This window comes from Anabrus simplex, chromosome 7 (genome assembly GCF_040414725.1).
Source record: "Anabrus simplex isolate iqAnaSimp1 chromosome 7, ASM4041472v1, whole genome shotgun sequence".
NCBI classification, from domain to species: Eukaryota; Metazoa; Arthropoda; class Insecta; order Orthoptera; family Tettigoniidae; genus Anabrus; species Anabrus simplex.
The window spans coordinates 272,229,418-272,250,864 of record NC_090271.1 but is presented as its reverse complement, the minus strand read 5'-3'; the positions used below and the strand labels follow the sequence as shown (position 1 = coordinate 272,250,864).

At 40.0% G+C, this 21,447-nt stretch overlaps 1 protein-coding gene across 4 annotated transcripts in view; it reads right to left on the bottom strand.

Annotated features, from left to right (window-relative positions):
* Nucleotides 1–11,610, bottom strand: part of LOC136877813 (probable G-protein coupled receptor Mth-like 1) — an 84,565-nt gene extending 72,955 nt beyond the window's left edge. For 2 of the 4 annotated variants that reach the window (XM_068228541.1, XM_068228542.1), the window contains exons 1-2: nucleotides 11,460–11,610; nucleotides 10,124–10,824 (exon numbers count right to left, since the gene is read on the bottom strand). In XM_068228541.1, the coding sequence (XP_068084642.1) occupies nucleotides 10,124–10,824; nucleotides 11,460–11,461 (703 nt within the window). In that variant the 5' untranslated portion in view covers nucleotides 11,462–11,610. The remainder of the gene's footprint in view (nucleotides 1–10,123; nucleotides 10,825–11,459) is intronic. The other 2 variants (XM_068228543.1, XM_068228544.1) reach the window with 2 other exon arrangements.
* Nucleotides 11,611–21,447: the final 9,837 nt, after the last annotated feature.

Genomic DNA, 21,447 nt, shown 5'->3' with positions numbered 1-21,447 from the left:
ATTTTCTATTCATTTCAACTTTCTTCCTTAATTACTCCGCATGTATGCGAGTGCTAATCTAGAAACCTGGACACTCTATCCTTTGAGGAAAAATTCCAAGCTGTTCAAATGCGTTTTGACCCCGGAGCATGTCGAAGTATGGAGGCAATTGCAATAACGGTGCAGACCTTCGTTTCGGGATAATTTGTGGCTGAACGGTGAGTCGTATCACAAAACAGAAAGCACAATCGCCTTTTAATTTGGAGAGATCTACAACAGGTAATGTGGCTGGCATTATCAACTAAATTTCTCCAACGTGCACCTTAAATCGGGAACCACTTATGGGGTTCTCCCCATTTTTTTTACTCGGATAGCGTTAAGAAACATGTAATTTAATATAATCTTACTCACCGCGTGTACAATAACTTACGCAGAACTCGTATACAAGGCAAGATACCGTAGCGAAGCACGGGTACATCAGCTAGTATACACTATATTCTATCTTGATATAACTGGAAAATCTGTGTCCCGAGAGACCGCGGAGCATGTGCATTATGTATTGTTTTGTCTCTTAAAATACGGGAGGTCTGACTACCTTACTAGCTGCCATGCCCGTCGTTGATGGGTAGTTCCTGTGTAACAGTAACAATAATGCCATCTATCCGAGATGCTTTGGAGCAGGAGACGCATGACGCATACCACACCTTTACTAACAACAATAGTGTAATGTTATTTTTTGATAAGTTTTAGGAACTTCGGCCTTTGTTGACCATCACATTTTAATTCCTCCCTTCTCAGTGATATTAAGCATTCGAGGCCGGAGATTCCAAACCCGTCTTTCAGGATTCCATTTTCCTCGAATTATCGTGATGACGGTTTTCAAACATATCGCATTCCATCCTTGGACGGAGACAAACGAGGACTTCATTAAGTTAAGTTCCAAATTTCAAATTCACAAGTAGTTAAATAGTAATAAACGTAAATGTTTATACATTTCTAAACATCTGAGTATGACTTGATAATACTGATGATGTTCTTTTAAGAACGAAACATTTCATTATATTGTAATTGTTTTTATTTTTAAGTCTAATACTGTTAACATTTGTATTTTTTTTCTCTGGTGAGAACTCAACTAGAGTATGGTTCCGGTGTATGGGACCCTCACCAGGATTACTTGATTACTTGATTCAGGAACTGAAAAAATCCAAAGAAAAGCAGCTCGATTTGTTACAAAAATGTTGCAAAGTTTGGGCTGGGAAGACTTGGAACAAAGGAGACGAGCTGCTCGACTAAGTGGTATGCTCCGGACTGTCAGTGGATATATGGCGTGGGAGGACATCCGTAGACAAATAAGTTTGGATGGTATCTTTAAAAGTAAGAAAGATCACAATATGCAGATAAAGTTGTAACACAAGAGGACAAATTGGGGCAAATATTCGTTTATAGGAAGGGGAGTTAAGGATTGTAATAACTTACCAAGGGAGATGTTCAATAAATTTGCAATTTCTTTGGAATCATTTAAGAGAGGGCTCGGAAAACAACAGATAGGGAATCTGCCACCTGGGCGACTGCCCTAAATGCAGATCAGTAGTGATTGTTTGATTGATTAGTTTCGGAAGACTGAAGAACCTACGAGTTAAGAAAAAAACGTACCCTTACGTTTCTCTTCTCATTCCTATAATCTTCACTATCTTCGTGACCAATCAGGGATAATTACCACGCAGTTTTTAGTTAACAAAAAATAAATACTATAACCACCACCATCACCAGCTAGTTCGTTATTATGACGACTGAGCAATACTTCCACGTCAGCGATGCTTGCCTTTGATGAATTTGGTAAAAGAAAATGAAATTCATCAATAATTTACTTATCACAGCTCTCGCGGTAAAAATATGTTATGCATAAATTATTGAAGTAAACAAGATGGACCCGAGCACCACCGTCAAACGTTTGGAGGTTATTCAGGGATACCTTCTGAGTATATTGGTGTAAAGGACCCGTGGTCTCCGGTGGCTCGTTACAGTGTAATAGTGTAATACACTGACTGACAGAGCAAATGCAACACCAAGAAGGAGTGGTTCGAAAGGGATGAAAGTTGGGGAAAAAACATAGACGGCACGGAGGAATAATTGATGTTTATTTCAAACCGATATGCAGGTTACACAATGTGCACGGCATCGACTCAGTAGGATGTAGGACCACCGCGAGCGGCGATGCACGCAGAAACACGTCGAGGTACAGAGTCAATAAGAGTGCGGATGGTGTCCTGAGGGATGGTTCTCCATTCTCTGTCAACCATTTGCCACAGTTGGTCATCCGTACGAGGCTGGGGCAGAGTTTGCAAACGGCGTCCAATGAGATCCCACACGTGTTCGATTGGTGAGAGATCCGGAGAGTACGCTGGCCACGGTAGCATCTGTACACCTCGTAGAGCCTGGTGGGAGATGCGAGCAGTGTGTGGGCGGGCATTATCCTGCTGAAACAGAGCATTGGGCAGCCCCTGAAGGTACGGGAGTGCCACCGGCCGCAGCACATGCTGCACGTAGCGGTGGGCATTTAACGTGCCTTGAATACCCACTAGAGGTGACGCGGAATCATACGCAATAGCGCCCCGAACCATGATGCCGCGATGTCTAGCGGTAGGGCGCTCCACATTTACTGCCGGATTTGACCTTTCTCCACGCCGACGCCACACTCGTCTGCGGTGTCTATCACTGACAGAACAGAAGCGTGACTCATCGGAGAACACGACGTACCGCCATTCCCTCATCCAAGTCGCTCTAACCCGGCACCATGCCAGGCGTGCACGTCTATGCTGTGGAGTCAATGGTAGTCTTCTGAGCGGACGCCGGGAGTGCAGGCCTCCTTCAACCAATCGACGGGAAATTGTTCTGGTCGATATTGGAATAGCCAGGGTGTCTTGCACATGCTGAAGAATGGCGGTTGACGTGGCGTGCAGGGCTGCCACCGCTTGGCGGCGGATGCGCCGATCCTCGCGTGCTGACGTCACTCGGGCTGCGCCTGGACCCCTCGCACGTGCCACATGTCCCTAGGCCAACCATCTTCGCCACAGGCGCTGCACCGTGGACACATCCCTATGGGTATCGGCTGCGATTTGACGAAGCGACCAACCTGCCCTTCTCAGCCCGATCACCATACCCCTCGTAAAGTCGTCTGTCTGCTGGAAATGCCTCCGTTGACGGCGGCCTGGCATTCTTAACTATACACGTGTCCTGTGGCACACGACAACACGTTCTACAATGACTGTCGGCTGAGAAATCACGGTACGAAGTGGGCCATTCGCCAACGCCGTGTCCCATTTATCGTTCGCTACGTGCGCAGCACAGCGGCGCATTTCACATCATGAGCATACCTCAGTGACGTCAGTCTACCCTGCAATTGGCATAAAGTTCTGACCACTCCTTCTTGGTGTTGCATTTGCTCTGTCAGTCAGTATATTATGATTGATTCGGTTTGTTACCACAAGCATCCATATTTCTGAAATAAAAAAAAAAACCTTCACAAAAGTGAAAAAGCCTGTAATATGGAGTTACCAAAACGTACAACACAAAATATAGGAGTAATGCAACAACCCTCACCTATACTTTTATCACAGTGTGCTCATTCTGTTCTGTCAGCGTGCTGTACAATACAGTACGCGAAAAATACAGAATTGTTCGCTGAAAGGTAAGAACTCAGTGTCGTTGGGTTCCGGTACATCAAAGTACTCTTGCGGGACAAAATTGTGACACCTCGGCGTTTAAAAAGAACTCTCATTTAGGACGGGCGTAAAACAAATATTATTATTAATGAAGGTAAGTTTTCGTGGCTCATTGTATTATAATAAAAATAAATATGTAAATTAACTTGATTTAATAAAGCAAAGCAAAACGAAGTCATTTCCGTACAGGCCGTGAAGGCCCTTGGAGTGGTGGAAGGTAAAGGCTTCCACTATTCGTAACCTCGGCACTTGATGGGGTAGAGTTGTTAGCTCTACGCCCGGTCGCCTTTGCCCCCAGGAATTAACCTGGTACTCATTTTCGGTGTAGGCTGAGTTAATCTCAGGGCCATGTGCAACTCTGAAAGTGGAAATGTCGTTTCTTAAATTTTACGACTTCCTGAAGGGGATTCGAACCCACGTCCTTCCGAGCCAACCTAGCACGCCGTTACCCCCTCGGCTAGGCAGCCCCTGTTAACTTGATTAAAGCCACTAAAATTTATGTAACGAAGCCGAGCTTTCTGCCAGATTACATTGGTCTTCATCAGTGCATGTGAAGGTCTACCCAAGACAGTGAGTAAAGAAATTCTTCGAAGGGACGTGGAAGTCAGGACCATAAAATTCATGCCGCGCCGCCCCCATCACTAACTGGGTTCAGGGTGGTCGCGCTGTGCTGTGGTGGTTGGGAGGGGAGTTACCGATTCACTACCCTCTGTCGACAGTTTCTTAAGTGCGTCGCGTTGTGCCATGGTAGTGTTATCCATGTATTTCTGAAGTGAAGGACTCCATGTATTTGATAACTTGAAGCCGTCTTCTCTGTTGTCGTTATTTGGGCGCAGCTCTTTCCGTATGGCTTCTCTTAGAAGTCAATCAGAGAATCCAAAAAATAAAATTAATACACAGTCAGTCGACTTGCGAAGTGCTCAACAATTCTAGAACATTCGCACAAGACCTTAGTAAATTCAGATCTGGTACCTACATTTATTTATGGACTCCCAAGAACAGAAGTATGACGTGTCACTAATACCAATCATGAGGGCCATTGGATCTGCGACCTATGATTTAGCCCTCTATATTTCATCACTGTTACAGCCAGAAACAGTGATGACAGAACATCACGTTAAAGATTCGAAACACTTCTTGTAGGAGTTACGTAAGCTAGGAGTGGACGAAAGTGACATCCTGGTGAACTTTGATGTTACGTCACTTTTTTTCTAATATACCAGTAAAAGATACGCTTACTTACATCAGATAATACCTGTCTGAGGACTTGACCATACTGATATTAGTTTCTTTAAAATCTACTTACTTCTATTACAAAGGCCATTATTACGAACAGACGGCAGAAGGATTAGCAATAGGTTCATCCCTGTCACCAGTGCCTGAAAACATTTCTATGGATCACTTTGAGCCTGCTGCATTAACTACAGCGCCACTGAAATCTAAGTGCTTCCATCGTTACGTAGATGACATACTTTTCGGTCTGGCCACATGGAAGGGAAACATTAAATAAAGTTTTGAAGGGCCTAAATTCCATCAACAGGAATATCAAGTTCACGATGGAAATATAATATGAAGGTAAATTACCTTTTCCATGTGTTAGTGTACAAGAAGTATGATGGTACAGTAGGCCATACAATGTGCAAGATACCTGCATGTTCTGAAAGATACCGTCACCTCACACCACCAACCCTGCCAAAAACCGCTCTCCTTGGAACGTTATTTACTACGGTGAATAAATTTGCGGACGCTGATAATCGCTCGAGTGCATTAAGGGAACTGACAACATCCGTGAAGAAAAACAGCTGTACGTCAGGAGGCAAAGCACGAGTTATGAAGATCAAGGAGCGTAACAAGGATAGTACAAATCAGGACTACACAAAAAACGTATTCCTCCCTTACGCAGCAGGTATAACTGACAGAATAGGGCGCTTTCTTGTAAGTACAATATAATCCCAATTTTCACCACAGACCGGAAACTCAAATCCCTGTTTCGACCAGTCAAAGAAAAACTACTTCTTTATTCACTGAGCGTATATGAAGTTCCATGTGCTTGTTGTTGCTCATTGGCATGATCAAAAGGCTTGTTAACACCAGGCTGAAAGAACACATCAGGTCAGTCAAGAATATCACTCTTTCACCCTCCACGGAAAATGTCTTAAACGGGGTTGCCGTAGCAGAACATTTCTGAAGCGACGACCACCAAACCTTCCTTGTCGGGCGAAGTGAAGGTCATCATGCCTGTAAAAGACTTCTGTGCGCGGCTTGCAAGGGAAGTAATTGAGTTAGAGCTCCACCCAAATACCATCAACAAGGAAGACGTCTTCAAGTTATCAAATACATGAAAATCTCTATTCCAGAAATACGTGCATAACACCACCATGCCACAGAGCGCGCACTCAAGAAACTGTCAGCAGAGGGCGGTGAATCAGAAACTTCCCTCCCAAACACCATAGAACAGCGCGACGATCCCTGAGTCCATATATGTCGACATGCAAATGTATATCCAAGTCTGAAATATTGCACACCTTTATTTACAGATTAACTGCTGCTAAACGGTACATCATATCGAAAAACGGATCGTACCATAAGACGCCGTATTCAGCAGTCTAAATGACTGGTCCTATGATATTTTCTCGTATCTCATCTATTCATGGGCCAGATTGAGTTAGAAAAGGTGAATAAGGTGAGAATTGGGTAAGATTGTCTCACAGTGCATTGCATTTCCGATAATTATGTGCCAGCTACAAACATAGCATTTGGCTCACATATGGCTACTGTGTGGGCCAATGATCGTGTAGAATTTGATGATCCTATCTTTCCTATAAGTTATTCAAAGTACGAATTATGCATGTCAATCGAGAAATACAGCCAAATCTAACGTATAAGGGAGAGAGAAACGACAAAAAGTCATAGGACTAAAATTGTAGATCACTCCAAATTGAACCGAGATTGTGCCATCCGTTTTGTGATAGGACTTACCGTAACCAGAAAATACCTCGAAACGAAGGTCTGCACCGTCATTAGAATTGCCTCGATATTTCAATATTCTTCGGGGATAAAAATTTTAAAACTGAAAGGTCTTGGAAGTTTTCCGTCGGTTAAAGGCTAAAATGTATAATTTTTCAAAATTTCAATTTTCTAGCTCGTCTGGCAGGTTATGCGGCATTTTCAATTTTGGGGGAGGGCGATAAAAATTAGGACTTTCAGGAAAATAAAGCCAAAACATGTGCAGATGGTCATTATTACCCGTTAAACGGATAGCTGTACGAAAATTTCGCCAAAATAGTCAATGTACAGGCATACGGTCGTTACGCTTTTATTTATATACTTAGATAGATAAGGAATCTGCTCCACGTACAACATATTTGGGATATGTCCTCTGGACTTAGCCTTAAAAACTGTCCGTTCCTGATCTCTCCCTTTTTAATCCTCCTTAAAAATGATGCACATGAGAAAAAAGTTTAGAAATTGATTTCCATTAAGGATGGTAGATTTCCATTAATTTTGGATTTACATATTTTGCGGGAGTGCAAAATCATGGTTTCGGCTTTGAAAAACCCTCCAGTAAATTTAGGTATTCAGAAATAATATTGGCCCTTAAACCTACTCAATGACAGATGGATTCTAAATATCAAGTTTTGTAGAAATATATCCAGTAGTTTTCATGTTACAAGAACTCAGACAAAGAAACAAACAAACAAACCAACCAAAAACAGACACCAAAGCTAAAAAAATGTGCAGATGGTCATTAGTACACCTGAAACGGATAACTGTAGGGAAATTTGGCCAAAATAGTCAATATACAGACACACGGTCGTTACGATAGATTATTATTTATACTATTATTATTATTATTATTATTATTATTATTATTATTATTATTATTATTATTATTATTATTATTATTATTATTATTATTATTATTATTATTATTATTGCCCATTCAAGGAGCGCGTTAGAACTTTTCCGACCACCTGAAGGTCCTTCTTGTCCTTCCAAAATGACTTCATGAATGCAATGTGTTGCATTTCTGCGAGGTATTTAAAGGACACCTGTGAAATTGTGCCGTTTTCTATTTCTAGCGGAGATCTTTTTGCTATGTTGATGTGGATTTTTCATTAACTACCATTTTTTTTAAGTTTCTCCACAAATTTTTGCTTGGTTACAATTGCACTAAAGGCTCCAAGATCTTCTATGAGGTTGACCGTGATATTCGTTCTTGGAAGCCCGCCTTAGTTTCTTTTAGCCAGTTTATTTTGACCTTCTTTGAGGTGATTACCGGTACTTAAATAATGTTTTGGGGAGTATCTCGCTGTCCATTCTATAGATAAGACAATAGAATTTCAGGCGTCTCTTGCGTACGGCATCAGTGAACCTGTCAGTTCATGAATAGAGGTCCGCTGTTCTCCTCTTCATCCATATTCCATTTTCTCTAGTGGGACCATACAGTTTCAGAAGAAATCTCCTTTCTTATTTTTCAATTTCTATTATTTTTAGTATGACCTCCAAATGATATGGTTTCTGAGGCGAGTAAAGCTTCTGGCAAAACGTGTAATGTCGTATTTTTGCATTAAGCGATATGACTCCCTTGTTGCAGTAATTCCACGTTAGTCTGTACACCTTTTGGAGTTTGGTGGCTCTTTCTATGTTGGCTCTACTGTGTACTCCCGATGGTAGTATGATTTCTGCGAGGTATTTAAAGGACACCTGTGAAATTGTGCCGTTTTCTATTTCTAGCGGAGATCTTTTTGCTATGTTGATGTGGATTTTTCATGAACTGCCTTTCCTCATATGATATCTGGAGGCCGGGCTTCGATGCTATATTGTGTAATCTATGTGCGGCGTATTTGGTTTCATCTCTGGTCCTAGTAATGATTGCTAGATCATAAGCAAAGACTGATTATTATTATTACTATTATTATTAATATTTTCAATGCAATGCAGACTAAAAGCTAAATGAGGCAAAAACCGAAACGAAATGCAATTACGGTCTACTCTGCAACCAGCCACCGGAGACCACGGGTCATTTATACCATTACGCTCCAAAGGTATTTCCGAACAACCTCCGACAGTTTGTTGGTGGTGTTCGGCTTCGCATTGTATGTTTGCTATATTTTGTTATGTAAACTTTTTGGATGGAATTAATATTTCCACAGGTATTTACAAGTTTTTGAGAATGAAATAATTCCGAATACCTCCATAATTATTATTTCTGAGGTAAAACTTCATAGAACTTGAAGGACTGGAAATAATATTTCACACATCTTTTACAATATTCGCTTTCCAATAAAGCTAATATTAACGCAGAATGTTGACATTTGCTATGCATTAATACAATATTTTTCGTTTATATTCGTATATATATTTGTTTATAACAAGTGGTGTTAGGAATTGGAATAACTTAGCAAGCGAGATGTTCAATAAATTTCCAATTCCTTTGCAATCATTTGAGAAAAGTTTAGGAAAATAACAGATAGGGAATCTTCCACCTGGGTGACTACTCTAAATGCAGATCAGTATTGATTGATTGATTGATTGATTGATTGATTGATTGATTGATTGATTGATTGATTGATTGATTGATTGATTGATTGATTGATTGATTGATTGATTGATTGATTGATTGATTGATTTCCAGAGAATGTTAGGGATGCCGCTGAATATAAATGCTAAATCTCATTAAATTATTTCCATTGATGATCAGACAAACATCCAGACAGAAACAAAAATTAAATACAACCTAATTTTTTTTTACTTTTGTATACCTAGTCCAATATAAACACCAAGCATGTGGCTAACTTTCGAAGTGCATCCACAAATATGTATTATGATTATTATTATTATTATTATTATTATTATTATTATTATTATTATTATTATTATTATTATTATTATTATTATTATTATTATTATTATTATTATTATTATTTTACAAGTTGCTTTACGTCGCACCGACACAGATAGGTCTTATGGTGACCATAGGACAGGAGAGGGCTAGAAGTGGGAAGGAAGTGGCCATGCCCTTAATTAAGATACAGCCGCAGCATTTGCCTGCCGACAGTCGGGTTAAAACCCACTATCTTCCGAATATTGGATACTGGCCGCACATAAGCGAAAATATGCAATTTTAATACAATGTATGTAACAATATCGGCTGTTTATTTTATGTTCATAATCAGCTAATGAATATCACTCGCAGAACAAGATAACAGAAGCACCCACCCTGCTACTGGTACGAGTGCTAGTTTCGAAAATACTGTGCCTATATAGGACACTGTACCCCCAGTTTTGTTCTCTGCTTAGAGATTGTGCAGAATGTTGTTAATTTATTCTACACCCCTTCCACATATCCCCAGTGTTGTTCTTCCTGGAAACGTTGATATAAAAACAAAATTAATATAAAGGTTTTTTCTTTCACTTACCTATTGCGATGCATTCGGTGTAGCTTGGTTGCCATCCGCCCAGACAAAAGCGCAGATCCATGAGATCTCTTATGAGGTAGGAGAAAGTCTGACATAAGATTATAGTTGTCTTCATGGTCCTAAGCGGAGGTAATAGTATGAACACAAGCAATGTAGCACTACTAAAAACGATAGACGAATACCTTAACACTGCGTGAGCCATTTGGAACGGAAAAACAAAAGGGTCCTTTCTGCAAAGGAGTTCTCGGGGTATTCTAGGATCATTCCCAATGCTCTCTTCAACATTACAGTCAAATTTTCGTTCGAAATATTGGTCATTGAGCTTTAATCTCCCATCAGGATAATTAGTATAAGGCCGACCGCTACGTACAATAATATACTGTCCTTCGATTGATCCACTCGAAATATTAGTATTTTTAAGAAGTATGTGGGGATGCTGTCCTTTCATTGCCTTCTTTAGATATTTCCAATAATCCATTTTTTCTGTTTTCAGGGAACAATGCCAGAATCTACCAGTTTCTTCGGCTTTATCAAATATCAAATTACCCGGTGGACAACCCTCCGCGGTGTTTTCGCATGTACAGTTAATATATATATTGCCAGTGGTCTTCGTTCTAGTAACTTCCTTGCAATCATAATACGGAGAAAAATAAAAGCAGTTCACATAACTGGTATAAAACTGAATGTATTGATTGTCGTACCTGTAAAATAATAAATTAAACCATTCAGTAGGACACTCGTAATTTAAGGGTGACTCAGTAGAAACACTTGCGGTCGGCGAAATGACGTCACCATAACTCGTTGTGTGATCTAATTGTCGCTCGACCAGCAGTGAACTCGACCCCTTATCATCTAGAGATGAGTATGTTCCCTCATTACCAGTGGTGTTTTCGCTGAGATAGGAACAACGAATATCTGCACAGCTTGGCACAGAACTGTTGAAGGGAACGGACTCTTGGCAGCATTCTGTATTTATAACCTGATCAGTTCTCCCTCTTTGTAACGATACAAAAATCAATGTGAAAATGGTCCTTAATTTATACATGTTTGTATCATGACGTTTCGTATAACTCAGTTTTGAAATAAAATGAAGTAGTTTTATGAATTTCACTGTAAATATCCAGAGTGATTAACGCCAATTGATTAATGTGTATTCTCAAAATCAAAAAGACTATCTTAGATTATTTATATTTATAGGCTATCTTAAAAATTTTCCTGTAAAATATTTTACCATAAGTGCTAGAAAATACCTAACTTACTTCATATAATCATTTGGATTTCTACAGCGATATAACTGACTTAATTTTACGTGGAGTTTTAGCCGTATAACACTCACATGTCAAATTACAAGACTGGAGGTTTAACAGGTCCCTAACAATATCGTGAAGTTAAGTAGTACGTATTTTATAGTAAATTGCCACTCGTTCTCGTTGAGTTGATCAACGACAAACTCAAGCCCACACGGTGCACACTGACGCACTCGAACTTTTGTCTACATCACTAACAGTCCCTAGAGATGAACTTCAAACAAGCGGCTCACCTTGACTTTCGCAGTGAACTTCAGAGGAAATGATTGGCCAAGAGGAATCGCTGTAGCCAGCTCACGTTCTTTGAAGAAATTCTTCTTCTTTAGTCACACCGTAAGTCAACATTTCAATGCTACAGAATAAGATCATGGTACTCACAATTTTCGCTTATATAACATACGCAAAGTAGAGATGATTAACTCGTATCTATAAGTACTACTAGCAGACAAATAAGTTTTGAAGGATTGATCTCAAACTCGCGAGATCGATTCTGACCTACATGACCCATTTTTGATGGTAGGAGAATAATTCGGCTACTCCGTATCATAATAATTCAGTACCATTTTTGAAGAAATTGGATAATTGTAAAAAGGAACATAACCTAGAAAACAGCAACTGAAGCAACATGTTACGTAATGTAAATAATCATTGTAAGTGTCATATTATCAGAAACAGATATGCGATGATAAAGGTAAGTTTGCCATTAAGATTTGTGAGGAGGGGTGCCCAGTTATCCCTATTTACTAAAATCCTTCATGATTAATATCCTTCGCAAAAACCAGCTTTAATTTTAAATCCTCCTTGTTCAATTGTTTAACCCGAAAATGAGTGTCAACTTGAGATCGCATCTGCTGATTCTGCCAGACTGGTATTCATCTTACCAATAGGCTTATTGGTGTGATGTGGCTAAGGAGTGAACAGTTTACAAGAAACCGTGAAAATATCTCATAAGTAGATTTCATTCTATCTTCACCAAGAAATAACACATAAGAAATTATGTTTATAAGTGAATAGGGCGAATTTATTCATTTTAAACCCAGAAATGTCCAGGTTTTTAACCTTCTGCTGGAAGATGCGTGCACTTTCTATAAATCGTATATTCATGGCTAACTGCATGACTGAATTTTTGGTCCTTCTATAGGCCTACATTGATCTTTCTTTTCTTAATCCGTCTAAACTCCAGGCTTCAATTTTCCTCCGATTCAGCGCGGGATCCCGCCTCTAACGCTCAAGGACAGTATCCTGGAGCGTGAGACTTTGGGTGGGGGGATACAACTGGGGAGGAGGAACAGTCGCTTGCCCAGGCGCCCTCACTAGTTATGCTGATCAGCAACCTTGCGGGAGGATTTGAAGATCGTGAGAGATAAATGAGGAAAAGGGAAGGAAGTGGCCGTGGCCTTACGTTTGGTACCATTCCGGTATTTGCCTGGAGGAGAAGTGGTAAACGACAGAAACCATCTTGAGGATGGCTGAGTTGGGAATCGAACCCCCCTCTACTCAGTTGACATCCCAAGGCTGAGTGAACCCTGTTGCAGCCCTATTCAGGATTTTTCAAATTTCGTGGCAGAGCCGGGAATCGAACCCGGGCCTTTCAGGTTGGAGGCTGATCACCCTAACTACGACACTTTAGAGGCGGACATACATTGACACAATGCGGCATATTAATTCATAATTTGTTATGATCTGATTAACGAATTATTACTTTTTTCGAGCACAGAGGAAGTTACAGTTAACTTGGAAACAGCCTGTTATATTGCACTCAAGTTGTCCGTGCGGTTAGGAGCGCGCAGCTGTGAGCTCGCATCCGGGAGATAGCGGGTTCGAATCCCACTGTCGGCAGCCCTGAAAATGGTTTTCTGTGCTTTCCCATTTTCACACCAGGCAAATGCTGGGGATGTACCTTAATTAGGGCCATGGCCGCTTTCTTCCCATTCCTAGGCCTTTCCCGTCCCATTGTCGCCGTGTCGGTGCGACGTAAAGCAATCTAGCAAAAAATAGTATTGCAATCAGTGATCAGTCACCCCTAAAAGCCATTCAGTCGTTACCAATGTTTGTGTCAAGATGGTGGTGTAAATGGCGATAATGGTGGTGGTATGTTCTTTAAGGAGATCTCTCTGTCAGGGGGGCTGCATCTGCTCGATTCAGGCAAGGCAACGTTGTCACCAGTGCATAGAAGGTGTAGGATTAAGTTGTTGTTGTTCGTACCAAGCAATTTGGCCGTGCGAGTAGGGCCGCTCAGCTGTGAGCTAGCATTCGGCATATAAAGGGTCCGAACCCCACTGTCGGCAGAGCTGAAGGTGGATTTCCGTAGTTTCTCATTCTTACACCAGGTAAGTGATAGGGCTATACCTTGATTAAGGCCACGGCCCCTTCCTTCCCACTAATAGCCCTTTACTATGCTATAGTCTCCGAAGACCTATCTGCGTCGGTGCGACGAAAAGCATCTTGTAAAAAAAAAAAAAAGTGCAGTGGTTGGTATGCTATGTTAATGTTGTAGATTAGCCTGCGTTCAAGATGTATACTATATATAAAGGAGCTGTTATTATTAAGGATAATTATTAAGGATTCATTTCAGATATATTTAGGTAGGTTAATATTTTGTGAATACTATTGTCTTGTAATAATTGTGTACATTATCATCATCGTTTTTGTGAATGCTATTGTCATGTAATAACTGTGTACAACATCACATTCATCATCATTATTTATTTATTTACTTATTTATTTATTTATTTATTTATTTATTTATTTATTTATTTATTTATTTATTTATTTATTTATTTATTTAATCCGTTTACCCTCCAGGGTTAGTTTCCCCCAGACTCAGTGAGGGATCCCACTTCCCACTCTACAGCCTCAAAGCCGGTGTCTTGGAGCGTAATACATTTGGTTGGGGATACTACTAGGAAGGAGGGTCAGTACCTCGCTCAGGATTCCACACCTGCTATGCTGAACAGAGGCTTTTGGTGGGAATGGGATGATTGGAAGGGATAGGAAAGGAAGAGAGAAACAAGCGACCATGAACTTAAGTTAGGTATCATGCCGGCATTTGCCTGAAGAATAATTAGGGAACCCCGGAAAACCACTTCAAAGATGGCTGAGGTGGAAACCGAAAACCGCTCTGCTCAGTTGACCTCTCAAGACCGAGTGGATTCCGTTCCAGTCCTCGTACCACTTTTCAGATTTTATGGCAGAGCCGGGAAACGAACCCGGGTCTCCGGGGGTGACAGCTAATCCCACTAAACACTAAACGATAGAGGCGGACTTTGTAATTTATTTCCTTTTTATTATCATTTTTATGTATTGTAATACTGCATTGTTTAGTAACTGTAAAATGTCTTTATTTGTAGTCTAATTCTTTTAAATTCTGTAATGTAAAGATTGTACTTTCTTGTTAGATGGAAGAGAGAGCCAAATAACTTTAATATTTTCAGACGAAATAAAGATATTACCTTGTATTTTGTATGATACAAAGCCACATGGCAAGCCCTCAACTATTACCTATTCCAGACGAACTAGAAATTTGATGGGTGAGCTCATTGGTCTTGGAGATGTGTAAACGATATAGTTCCATAATGTTTGCTCTCACCACCTTCGTGGATCACTGGTAGAGTTTTAGCTTCCGGATTCCTAGGTCGCATTTTTGAAATACAGCAAGGATTTAAAGGACGGGGGAAAATATCAATTTCCACTCATTATCGTAAGATGCCGGCACGGAGAATTTCTCGGGTAACGCATTTGATGGTGAATTAAAAAACTCAGTCAAAAGTCAGCCAAATAAAGTTTAGGATTCTCCGTCAACTGATAGTGGTAAACTGCACCATAATATTATACGTGCCCAAGGTAGCTGAGGTTAATATTATTATTATTATTATTATTCGAATTTTAATCGGGTTTATTTTATTTTAATTTTTTTTTGCTAGGGGCTTTACGTCTCACCGACACAGATAGGTCTTATGGCGACGATGGGATAGGAAAGGTTTAGGAATTGGAAGGAATCGGCCGTGGCCTTAATTAAGTTACAGCCCCAGCATTTGCCTGGTGTGAAAATGGGAAACCACGGAAAACCATTTTCAGGGCTGCCGATAGTGGGATTCGAACCTACTATCTCCCGGATGCAAGCTCACAGCCGCGCGCCTCTACGCGCACGGCCAACTCGCCCGGTTTACATACTATCTATGAAAGCTTTATCTAAGCTTATTTGTAGAGCGTGGGATGCACATCGAAAATTGTCGTACTTTGCTCTCACAACTCCTAGAATGATATTTGTTGCATTGTCAGTGGAAACAGTGACAACTTTGTCTTCCAACCCTCATTCACGAACTAAATCTTCAAGCTCATCTGTGCATTTAGCGGTATTTTGGTTTTGTATAACTTGTAATGTTGAATGACGATACCACCCATTTGAATCAGTCCAATGAGCTGCAGCACCTAGGTAGCTACGGTTAGATATGGAAGATAAGTCCTCCGCAAGACTAACAAATTCTGCTTGTTTCAGTTCATTTAATAATTTGACCTTTGTACATCGTACAAATTGTCCTTCCTTTACCGTGTCTCTAGAGGGAAAATAGTCAGTGAGAAATGAGAGCTTCCCGATAAACTTCATCAATAACACGATCAGTGACATCATTGCCTGCTATCCTGCACAATCCACGCCACCAGTTTTTTCGTATTTTCAGTTCCCATATTAAAGGACAGAGGCTTCACTCCAGCGTTGACAGAAAAGATGAATTGGTAGAGACATTGATAGATTCGTGTAGGCTTTGGAAGGGATGAATATGTTTAACATGATATTGAAGACTAACTTGTACTTACAACATAGCGGTTTTCCACATTTCTTACACACTGTTTTTCTGTCTGTCACAACAGTCGTTTAGATTAAGTCCGGAAAATTTACCAAGTTTTCCTCGCATCGGTTAATAAGGCATGTGTGTAACTGAATATATACTGTTTGCTGTGTAACAAGCGCACACAATCTCAGGTTTAGGGGGGTCGTCAATAAAATACACCAAAATTTCCATTATTTGTTTATTCTCATACTTCGTTGCTTAGCCTTTAGAGATTATATTCCGAAAATTTGGAATGTGAACTAAATATCCAAGTCTATGGAATAACTTAAAGCTGTTGATGATGAACATAGACCACGTCCACTTTCACAACATGCAGGCGTACCAGATCTAGTCTTCTTGTATATATTGCTATTTATCCTTGCTTATTAGCAGAATTCTGTATTGGAAGGCGTAACATAACTACAATGTGACTAGTAAAGTTCGCAACGACTGTGTTTATGGTTTAAAAGGCTGTGAAATTGGCACCAGTATTGAGGTGTGGTTGCCATGTGACTTCGTATTCATGGTAACAGCTAAAATGTCTAGAAGTAACATAAGTTTTAGGGAAGACAAGAAATATCTGATCAATAATGTTCGGAAGACAAAATTTGAGCCAGGCAAAAGTGACGTAAATAACGATGTGGCTAGTATCTTCACACCTCCAAGTGCGTCTAAAAGCTGAAAGAAAAAAAAACGATTGGAAAGTGAAAAATTATTACAGTGATAAACTGAAGGAAAATAGTGGGTTTAGATCTACTGTTGTCCATTCAAACTGCCTACCTGAATCAGTTTTATTAGTAATAAAGCCGGTCTCCCGAGCCCTTTTGCAATCCCGAACTTCTCCGCCGATGTCTCCATGGGAGAACACAAAATCCCAATTAAACCCTGGACTCAATGATATGGATACGATGTCCTAAAACCGCCTTTTGCTCCTTCACAACTGTCAGAATTACCACAAGTAATGCTGTTATTGTCTACACTGATGGAAATGAACGAATAATTAATAATATTCTAAATATAGGCTTCAAAACTGGAGTCAGCACAAGCTGCATCCTCAGAACTGTCGACTAAAAACGTGTTGCTGCAGCCAAAACTGAAGTCATGGCTGGAATGAAGCAAAGAAGGACACAGAAGAGGGGTGGAAAGGGAAGGGAAAAAGATATGAAAGACAAAGACAAAGTCCAGGAGAATTTTAGTGCAATGAACAGTTTTTTATAAGTAACAAACTTTCCTTGATAATTTCCGTCATTTCCATTTTATTTAACAAATGTTCCGTTTTCCCGACACTATGAAAGGTAGCTTAATTAAATATTTTACACTTAATAAACTAATAAGAACATCCATTTTACTGCTACAGAAATGGCATATTTGAAAAATAACATTTTAAAAGGCATATTTCACAACATTTTTAATGCAAAATTTTTAAAGATTTTAAAATCATTGATATTATACCAAGGAAAATATCATTGAACCTACTTATTTAAACACTACTGGTAAGATTAAATTTCAATTTTCAGAAAATTTTATTCAAAGGTTTCTTGGAAGATGGTATATAAATTGATATTCAAAATTAAAACTTGGAATTTCAATATTGACTCGAAATTCTGAAATAGGGATCTGAAAATTGTAGAAGTAGTAGCTAATTGTAGTAGGAATGGGCCTGTCAATTTACATATATACGTAAATTGTGGTATGGGAGATCTATTCTGAGATACATGGGCGAAATATGCCTAAGACCATGCAGACGTACATCGGTACCATCAATTTTCGATAATATGAATCACTTGCCTCAGAACAACTCTTCACCTCTATTTCGTACACCTCTGCAAAATATCCTATAAACAGTGCCTCCCATGAACCATATAAGAAACTTGTATTTAAATATTAGATGTTGTAATAAAGCAAAGAAGTAAAGGAAGGTAGTCTTCATACAGGCTACAAAACTCATGGAGGGGTAGATGTAGCCTCTTTCATCCTCGGCAAGAATTATGATAGGAGTTTATACTTTGCCACTTTTAGTTCAGGAGTTAACCTGGTTCTCACTTCTGTAGTTAGTTGTGTGCACTCCAGGGCCATGTGCCTTTCCAGAAATGGAAGTCAAGTTCCTATTCTGGACTTTCTGACGGTGCATCGAACGAACGTCCTATGCGTTTACTGAGAACTCTTTCACTTCCTCTGCTTGGCAGAACTAAGATTCGAATGCAAGAAGTATTTTGTATTCACAAAATTTAAGAACTTCCACGTTCGACAAGAAAGCTCTTTCTCTCTCTCTCTCTCACACACACACACACACACACACACACACACACACACACACACACACACAAACATACACGTATTTTATCTTTGTTTGTTTTGCAGATGACACTAACATTTTTACGTGTGTTAAATCTCTGTCCAATAACCAACAGTTACAGAAAGATTTAGTTTCTTTTTCAGCCATCAGCAAACAGAATAAGCGCCGTTTAATGCAGGTGAAGTGTATCTCTCATATTAATTTTTAATAATCAGAAGACCTGGGATTTATGGAAAAAAAGCGTGAGTAACGAAGTAAAATTCGAGGGAGTACTATCAAATTTTAATGGGGATTAAGGAAAAAAGAAAAGATACTAACATGGAAGAACTAGTTGAGTTTCAGCAAATGGGATGCGTTCGGATGGCTTAGATTTCATGACATTCAAGTAAAGAAAGTTAATGTGGAAGAGATAAGATTCCTTAAAAGAGAGTAAAATAGCAAGTTCGGAGAGCGAGAAGGGACTGAATATCAGTAACAGTTGTTTTTTTTTTTTTTGCTTTACGTCGCACCGACACAGATAGGTCTTGTGGCGACGATGGGACAGGAAAGGGCTAGGAGTGGGAAGGAAGCGACCGTGGCCTTAATTAAGGTACAGCCCCAGCATTTGCCTGGTGTGAAAATGGGAAACCACGGAAAACCATTTTCAGGGCTGCCGACAGTGGGATTCGAACCTACTATCTCCCGAATACTGGATACTGCCCGCACTTAAGCGACTGCAGCTATCGAGCTCGGTCAGTAACATTTTGACAGGCACGAAGTTTCCGTTAGGCTCGAAAATGAACGAAACAGTTCGATTGATTTAACGGTACGAAGAATTAGGACGAGTATAATGGACTGAAGTTGATGATAATCAGGTTTCATGAAGCATTGAGTGATTTTGTTGTCAGGTTTAACATCATGGATACGATTATTTTCAAAGCGACAACTGAAAATGGGAGTGAAATATATGAGAAGCTTGTCGACAAAAATGAGGATGATGTAGAAGTTAAGAGAAATGTGAAGCGTTCGACTGCCTTGCTACTACGGGATTATCAGTTCCAAATAATTATTCTTCAGTCATAAGGCTTTCCACCGTTACACAAGGGAAGTTAGGGGTATCAGATCCATAATAGACTACATCACAATCGGCAAATCTGGTAGGGCGCTTCGATAATACTTGACCACTGTATGATTCGCAGTGAATTAAGTATCACGTGAGCGATTCCTGAGGAAAGTGGAGGGTACGCGGTTGAACCAGTACTTGCACCACTTATTATTAAACTACTTCTAAGAAACAATGTGAGTGAGGGGTGGTATTATTCAATATTGTTTGTACGAGGGAAAGGCATATCAGGAGCACCAAGTATTAGTGGGACTAATCAGTTTTCAAATCTCTCAATTATAATAGGTACTACTATGGTGAAAATTACTACAAATGCGTGAGCTGTAACGATTGCATTATAAATTTGGTCATCACCAATTAGATATCCTTGTTGTCCCAGCTCTGCACGGATTAGCAAGCTAAGGGATGCACCGAAGTTGGATAGAAGAAGAGAAGTCAGTTTCCATACGAATAAAAGTATATAAACAATAGCGCGAGGAAATTACACAGATGTACATGAATATGATTAGTGAAAGGTTCTGAAGTATGGATGGTCAGTGGGTTATGGACGTCGAAGAAGAACAGGTGGCATACCGGGATGCTACTGTAGAAATATGAAGGAAATGTCTAGGCGCAACCATGTATAGAGATAGAACATCTTGGAATGATGAAGTCGGGGAAGCTCTAAAACGTAAAGGGAAGGCTTATAAAAATCGCTCGAAACAAGAACCAATAAAAGTAAGGAAGGGTACGGAAGTGAAAGTAAGAGAAAACGTGAGATGATTCCCGTAATGAGCAAGAGGATGTTAGACAACTGGCAAGGAAAACTTTCTAGACAGCAATAAACATTTCTAGAAGGGGGAGAAAGCATAGCTTAAATAAGGCTGTAATCGTTTACTTTTGATGCACATAGTTTAAACGGTTCAATATGCCAGGGAGGAATTCAGGCTGGTAATGAAATGTCGTATGGCTTTTAGTGCCGGGATATCCCAGAACGGGTTCGGCTCACCAGGAGCAGGTCTTTCTATTTGACTCCTGTAGGCGACCTGCGCGTCGTGATGAGGATGAAATTATGATGAAGACAACACATACACCCAGCCCCCGGGCCATTGGAATTAACCAATTAAGGTTAAAATCCTCGACCCGGCCGGGAATCGAACCTGGGACCCTCTGAACCGAAGGCCAGTACGCTGACCGTTCAGCCAACGAGTCGGACATTCAGGCTGGTGTAAAGTGGTAAACAGTTTGGACTATGCCGATGATGTGGTCTTAATGGGAACTGTGCTGCAAACCTGCTATTGACAACGAGTATGATATGAACATTGTCGTTTCATAAATTAAGGTTGTGTTCTTAATGAGATCTTGGGACTGCACCTGTGATAGCAATCCGAACACCGACACAAACAAAAAACTTAACTAGTTTACCAAATACGAGATTATTAGATGTTCGTAAGGTTACATGACTGGCTTATAATCATCCTTTACTGCATGATGCTTCGAGGGTCAAGGTAACAAGCTACTTCTGGAAGATCCTGTTTGGAGGCTGGTGTGACATTGAGGGTCATTGCGGCAATGAAGTTTAAAGGTGCAACTTATGAGATTCGGTAGTTATTTGCTTAGAGATGTATCTCAAGCTAATATATCTGAACTGAAATGATTGCAGGGAGTATGTAAGTAAAGCAGTGTCACTAAGAAAAAAGTGAAGGAGTGCAATATACGGTACCTAACAAACGTTTAAGACCACCAGAGAAAATCAATTAATGAAGTCCCCGTCGTACATTTATCGTACGAATTGGTCTACAAACATTTTG